This window comes from Acyrthosiphon pisum, chromosome X, assembly GCF_005508785.2.
Source record: "Acyrthosiphon pisum isolate AL4f chromosome X, pea_aphid_22Mar2018_4r6ur, whole genome shotgun sequence".
NCBI lineage: Eukaryota > Metazoa > Arthropoda > Insecta > Hemiptera > Aphididae > Acyrthosiphon > Acyrthosiphon pisum.
This window is the reverse complement of record NC_042493.1, coordinates 19,071,634-19,079,870: the sequence shown is the minus strand read 5'-3', so window position 1 is coordinate 19,079,870 and position 8,237 is coordinate 19,071,634. Positions and strand designations below refer to the sequence as shown.

The window sequence follows — 8,237 nt, the reverse complement described above, 5'->3', positions numbered from 1 at the left end:
ATGAAACCATATAAATAATGTGTGGTCATATCATTTATCGCTGCCATCTACGTTTCTGGGGAAAAATAACGTGTATCTAAAAATAGATGAAAACAAAATCAAGTACCATAGAAATGCATTATTATCACGGAAACTTTTGCCACACCAACATGATGTTAGAGCCAAGATGGCTAGAATCACCACATTCGGCCAATACACGGAGTTTCGTAGACCTGATTATTATAAACATTGTAAACTAATGAATACATTAAAGATTATTTTTTAGATTATCTAAAAATACAATAATTTTTACATAACTTCATAAATGAATCTCAATTGAGTCAATAAAATTATGTTATAATTAATATGCGTGGCGCCGTGGCATTAAATAAACAATAGTTTAAAAAAATTCCCAGTAGGGGCAATGGCCCCTTTGCCCCCCCCCCTGCGGGCGCCCTTGGTAGTATGCGTTCATTGCGTTCATGTATACGAATAAATTTAAATCTTTAAAACAAAATCTAGTAAATACGGCCAACGAGGGGGGGGGGAGCATGGCCCCTGTGCCTCCTGTATACGCCACTGTATGCACATCTAACTGGAGTATTGTGAATACACATTTTGCTCGATTTGATTGGTGTCTGTACTTAATTCCATACCATTTCTTTTAACATCAGCTTTCTTGAATTTATTTAATATTTTTGTAGTTCTCATTAGTTGTATCCCACAATATGGGTGATTCCCGGTTTCGCTCTATACGCTTGCATGTGACATCTAAATTCCATTTTTTTTTCGTATACATTGTAATTATTAAGTATATGAAAATTATAAAATATAATTAACTTAACTGAACAGCACTGACAACAAACCAATTGATACTAAATGTCTAAATCACACTATTCCTGAAATATTATTGACTGTTGGTTATTTTTAAAACATTGTCCACACTCACTCGACAGTGTCCAACGAAAACCTTTTGATGACACCGCATGGGACATGACTTTGTTTTTAAAAAAACCCGAAAAATTTGTCGGAAAAAAACAATTGTTTTAAAAATGTTTTGGTTTATTTGATTTGTCGAAAAACACAGTTTATGTTTTGTTTTACTTTTGTCGTAGGTATCTGTGTGGACCCCGCATTACCCTACATTACTAACCACAAGCCCGCACCCAATAACACGGCCGCCCTGATTAGTAATGTCTAGTAACGTTATAATCGCTATTAGTTACGTCACCTCGCCATCTACCACTACCCAGATAGCATTTTGTAGTGATAATATTATAATAATATTTTTAGTCAAACATTTTCTGTCTAGGTAGTAAATATTTCGTGCCACCGAAAAACAAGCCAGTGGGCAATCTATAGTATATTTTATGATCAATGGTGGCGGCTATACTATGTTCCATCGTCCATTTGTTGCTTTAGCAATACATAAATTTGGTGAGTGCCTGGAATTAATAGGTACTATTAGTATGGCTTAAATATACAAGGTTTTTGCAATAGTACCGTCACTATATAATTTTATCACGTTAAGGAATTAAAATGGCAGCGTAAGGAGACGACCTATACTGGCTATACTGTGATATTATATGCTAAGATATAAACTGACCCTTACGCTGCCATTTTATTTTTGTTTGATAACAATATGGGCTATGTGTAATAGCCAATAACCTTATATATTTAAGCCATAACTATTAGCACAGAATAAATTAAATCAGAATGAAACCGATAAGGAAATGTACGGCCCTTACAGTCGTCCAAAAATATGGTCGTCCATATTGAAAGGGCTATGTAGTGTTGACCTAAAATCTAATATGAAATATTGGTATAATTGCAGTTTAGCTCCCACGTTATATTTTGGGATTTTTTTTTTTTTGAAACATTTATTACATCGAGTTAAGAACAATATGATGCAAACATTAATGTGCGCAAATCATTAGTTTGGAAGTTTGCAAAGTTTAATTTTATGAAGTTGTCCAGTGTCCTTAGCCTAATGCTGGTGATGGACATGGTGTAGACTGTAGGGACAGAACGGCACAGTTTGTTTACGAAATTCACGAGGTTTTGTTGCGAATGGCAGTGTTCCGGGAAGTGACAGCGAAGACGTTTTTGTAAGTCAGAGGTCGTGAAAAGAGTGTTGAGACGTCGTCTCCACGTTCAGGCCAGAGGCTACGCACTTATACCTATAATAATAAATCTTTATTGAGAATGACACCAAACACGCTTTAGTCGCTTTAATATTTTATTCTACTGATATTGGCAAAACCAATATTAACACTAGGAGCGCTGTCAACGCATATTGTACTGATGGTTAGGCGGGTTCCCCCCTACGTAGAATCGGGAGATTGTATTATTTTATTTTCCTACGACTTGTGCGTTTTTTTGATTGTTTAATTGTTTTTATTCAAATAATCATAAGTCATTCGAGTCGCCTTGATTTGATTGGTTGGGATTACCGAAGATTTATTATCATAATTTTATTATTTTGATATCGTGGATTATTAAATTTACTTTTATATCCATCATGATTACCAGGTTAATATGTTACGACTTTTGTTAGCCGTTACTATCGCGGGCCGAGTCATAGTTATTGCAACTATGATCAGGTGAACCGCTAAAAGTAGGCAGTTTAGAACAAACGAATGAACACGATATACTTAAAACTATTACCAAACGATCAAATAGTCGGTGGAATAACCGATTGTTACAGTTTTAATATTGACGTGCGATACCAATATCAAAAGTCGCAATGTTAAAACGAACGAAAAATTTATAAATTATGGTAACAAATAATCGGCACATATAGAGTCGAACGAAAAAGATGAGAGTGCCGACCACGAATTAAGATATACAGGATACAGAACGGAAAGGTTTTATTGTTTTTCTGAGTCCGCCAGCTACTCACGTTGTGGCTAGACTACTAGCGCTTTATAGGATTATTTTGCGTTAACCGGGAGAATAATGAACTACTGTAATTTAGTTCCATATTCTTCCGGTTAACAGAACAATCCTATAAAGCGCTAATAGTCTAGCCGCAACGTGAGAAGGTAAGGGTTTCACTTATCACAAGTACGTTTCGTATCCTGTATAACATCTTAATTCGTGGTACCGACGTACCGTCGAGTTCGATTGTTCAAAATTGGTCGAGTGAGAGAGAGTTGCACCGTTCGTTGTTCGTAATTCGTACTTCGTGATGGCATGAATCCAGTTGGGAGTTGGGAACAATGTGACGCAAAAACCGTTACAAAACAAAACAATAGAATGCAAAAACCGTGAGAGTCATTAAATACTTTATTGATTATGTATTTCAAGGTTGTGCATTTATGTATACTAATTTATGGATTGAAAAATTTGAACTCATTTTAGGTGGTAACCAACTTTGGTTCATGAATTTTTTCTTCCAAGATCTCCAATCCCGAATTTTAATTTGGAAAATTTTCCTTTAGGACACTTACTTAATTATTCCTTTGAATTTATTATTTTGTTATTGGTAATATAAAATATATTTTTTGGAATAAATGCCTGTAAAAAATATATTGAGTTCAAAAAATATTTGTTCAAGTAATTATTCACTGTTAAAACTTACATAACCTCCATTTTGAGAAAAATGAGAGCCAATAAGAAATGCTCATTCAGTTTGCAAATTGTTCGAACGGTTTTCACGTTTTTGGCGACGACCGAATTCCCGTTGTGCAGCAAAACGATAGTGATTTTTCTACACACGACGTGGTTTTTTTAAAAAATATTGTTCACTTCCATTCGTTGTTCAATAAATAATATCGACAAGTTACAACGATTATTTCTCTTTTTATTATTTTACTGACAAATAAATTCTGTTTTGAAGATGAAGATTGTCCACGGTGTCCTCTCCATGTTGTGCTTTAACCTCGGTAAGTATACATTTACACCACACTGCGTATACGTAGAAGGTTGATTAATAGACGGTCTGAGCTCAAATCCATTGTCAACACTCAATAGATGCGCGTCAAAAATGAATACCTATATTATATTCAAAGTATACCTATTATATTAGTCACAGGGGGAGGGTAGAAGGTTTCAAATCCCATACTGCATGGAAAGTGTAAACAATTTATTTACAAATTTTTAAAAATCACTAACATATTTTAAAGTATTTTTTTTTTGTATGATGAACCCCTCAGTATTAAATTCCGCTTACAGCACTGGTAGACGGTGATACATGATGAATTACATTTTAAATAGAAAATTAATCTTACTTATGCAGTTATAAAGTTAATAAATATAGACTATAGTTCATATTATTCAATACCTAATAATTTATTGAATAATATTTCAAACTTCAAGTACCTTTATAGTTTATGGTGATAAAAAAACAATATTGTTTACTGCACTAAAAAACAGTATAGATCTACAGTACAGTATAAATCTGTACGATAATAATAGTAAATTATTTGAATTGTATGCTTGTTATTCCCACTTGTTAAAGCCAATAACCAGTTACTGTAAAGCTTATTGATTTTGTTAACTAATATTATGAATATGTTGGATTGTCAAATTACTTATTTTTAATTTTAATTTTAATTTTAGCCTATTCTCAAATGAAACCAATAATAACGCATATTTCACAAAACCAAATTAAAGATATTGGTGGTACAGCAGAAATGGCATGCACAGTTTCAAATCCCTCAAACTATTATGTTTTGTGGACGAAGCTTGACTTAAAAAAATCTATTGAACCTTTCCTTATTTCTTTTAAAAATACACTTAACGTCAAAGATTCTAGATTATCAATAAGACAAGACTCAATGATGAATGAAATACGTTACACATTACAGGTATTTACCATAGATGTACATGCATTGAAACAATGATAAATTTTTTTTAAGTACCATGTGACAGGTGCCTACTGATTACTCAATTTTAATCAAATTTGGAAATAATTAAAATTTTCAGATTAATGATATTCAAGAAGTTGACACTGGTATCTATCGCTGCCAAATTGTGATTGGATTACACGACATAATATCTGCTGAAGTTGAGTTGAAAGTACGTGGACCTCCAATGATACATGACAATTCCACCTCATCTATGGTTGTAATGGAAGGTCAACAAGTGACTCTCAAATGTTACGCTCGAGGGTATCCTAGTCCAAGAATTTACTGGAAGAGAGAAAATAATGGAATTTCACTTGCCAGCCCTTCAATTTTTATGTATTATACATTTATACATATTCTTTCTTTAGAGCTAAAATACAATATTAAAGCTTACTTTTTCTTAAATTATATCAGGGACAAGAATAAAGTTAATAACAATAGTTTCATGAACTGCTGTGCATAAGTCAGTTTTATATGCCCAAGATCTTTGTAAAATTAGAACTAGAATTAAAAAATGTGCAAGATATTCCCAGCAATAATTTAATTTTGTTACAAAAATCATGGGCCTATAAAATTGACTTGTCATTTGTGCATAATAGTTTATGGTGGACATATTGAATAAAAAAAAGAACATAATACATACAATTTCAACAAGTACCTAATGTGTTCTGTATTAGTTATTAACTAATAACCTATCACCTATGTCCTATTGGATTAACATTGTTATTAATGTGTGAAAACCATACAGTTTTACAATAATATGATGCTCCATTTATTTAAAATATAAGTTGCTTTTCTTTAGTCAAAATAGTTTTTTCTCCATATTATAAATAAACTAGCTGATCCCATGCACTTAGTTACCCGTTATATTTTATATACTTAAGGTCCCCACACACTGCAGCGGTGGCGTTAAATTCTATTGCCTTGGCTTTACCGCCGCGGTGAGCGGTGAAATGTGTCCTGCAGCAATTCACCGCCACCGCTGCAGTGTGTGGGGACCTTTATAGATATTGTATAATTCAAATGCTGAACCCGTGCGCTTTGTTACCCATAAAAAATCGCATCTCTTAAAGAAATTTTGATAGTTCAACTTCTTTTGGGTGTAACTTGCTGCAACTTAAGTGTAAGTGCAACTTAGCCACCCTGGTAGACAATCTGGTCAACTCTTTCATCTTGGCAGGCAATGTTTAATAATTAGATTTGATGCAAGCTTGATTGTACCAGTTATACACAATCTGCTCGAATAACCAATGGCAACCAATAACAAATAAATATTAATTTCTACTGTAGACTGTAATCAATCGCAACTATTAATAAATAAAAATAAAATTTCCAATTTATATCGTGAACTCAATGAGCACCTCTTTAAAATGGGAATTTCAGCAAATCCTTTTTTATTGCACAGTAATATGAGAAAAATCTCTATTCCTAATTTAAGTCCATACACGTTGCATAGTTTTTACAGCGATCAGTGACTAAGTGGTATTTAGATTTTATATGTATAGTATAGATAACTACAAAATGGCTATTTTTGAATTTTTAAAAGATTTTTTTTTATATATCACACAGGCTATCAGTCATATATTACATTAAAAACTGCACTAGAATATCTACATTATATTTTGAATTAGAGCTAGGTACTACCTTCCGATTAATTATCATACTGTATAGAATGTTCCGTAACATTTTTTCAGTCAAATGAACCTATACTAATACCATTGAGTATATATTTTACAATACACATATGTCCTATACTTAGTGTTAATATATCTATACCACATTTTAAGATATATCTTAATTTTTAACCTATTACATTAATTTTAACTTAGACTTCTTGATTATTTGTACAAATATTTTATTCCAGAGGTATCATATTATGATGTCTTAGGTAGTTGAATCAAATCTTTATCATAATTATGAATTATATATCATATTATATAGATTGCACCGTGCTGGTTAAGGTTAAAAAAAATGTTTATGTAAATGCATTTGAGTATTTACCAATTCATTTTTTGACATAAATTTTATCTTACAGGGGTAATATTTGGAAAATTCCAGCTATCAGAAAAGATGACCGCGGGTCTTATACTTGTATAGCAGCAAATGGTTTTGGCAAACCTACTCGACGTAGAATTGCCATACAGGTAGAATTTGCTCCGATCATTACTGTTCCTAAACGCAATTTAGGAAAATCTTTACACGGTAATATGGATATTTCTTGTAATATCGAAGCATATCCATCACCTGCAATTATTTGGATAAATAATAATGTACAACTTTCCAACAATCAACATTACAGGTTAGTACCCACCTATTTAATTGTTGAGGGTTTATGAATGTTTATTTTATTCTTATGAACTTGGTTTTTGCTTTACATTTAGAATATGGGAAATAGCAAATTCTACAGTATTCACCAAATCTGTATTAAGTATTACCAACATTCTGTACAATCACTATGGCAATTACACCTGCAGAGCGATGAATAAATTGGGGAATGCCGAAGTTACAATTAACTTTCATGGTAAATATTGTTTTTATCAACCTTATCTTTCAAATTGTTTTAAACTTGTTTAGCTTCAATAAGGAATGGAGACAAAATTAAAAAAATATATATATCTTTTATTTTTAGGGTATCATTACTTATTAAAAACTAACTTTTGACAAAACACATGTCTTAGGCATTTATTTAAAACAACTTCACTTAATCAGTTATTACTTTTATTAATATAAATTATTATTACATAAATTATGTGTTTTTCTTATTTATGCTAATACATGTTGTAACTAAAAAGACGTTTCTATACTTGCAGTATAACATTTATGTATGCTATAATATCGGTCTCAGTAAATTTACACTTGTTTCATAATTTCAAATCATGATTTTTTTTTAATATGGTGATACTTAGGTATTATTTTAATAATTAATAAATTATTATATAACTATTTTTATTTGTTTATTTTACAGAAACAATATAACCAGTATGCCCACCAGCTTGTAATAAAACCTTAAATAAGCCCAAGAACCACAGCTGCATGTATTCATCATTGATTTTTTAATCATTTCTGTCATACTCTAAACTGGGAATTAGCTGATAATCAATTGACAGTTGTACAAACATATATTTTAATATTTATAAAAATATTTTTTTTTTTGTATAGAAAACACAACATTTGTGAACTTTTTTGAACAATATTTATCTTAAATTATTTTTATTTATACATTATATTCAATCATTAGTTTTATTTTTTCATTTTCAGGTTTTTTTCTGCATTTAAAAGTCGTTAAACTTAAGTTTAGACAATATAATTAAATAAATGTTATATTATTTTCAGTTTTAACGATACAATAATTTTGAATATTAGTTAATTAAGTTAATGTGGAGTAAATAATATATACAAATGAAAATG

General features: G+C 31.3%; 1 protein-coding gene across 1 annotated transcript; it reads left to right on the top strand.

Moving 5' to 3' along the window:
* Positions 1–166: 166 nt before the first annotated feature.
* Positions 167–7,441, top strand: LOC100166398 (lachesin-like). The gene is made up of 4 exons (XM_029492866.1): positions 167–230; positions 4,543–4,790; positions 4,909–5,165; positions 6,865–7,441. The coding sequence occupies exons 1-4, from the start codon at positions 167–169 to the stop codon at positions 7,163–7,165; spliced, it is 870 nt and encodes a 289-aa protein (XP_029348726.1). The 3' UTR covers positions 7,166–7,441.
* Positions 7,442–8,237: the final 796 nt, after the last annotated feature.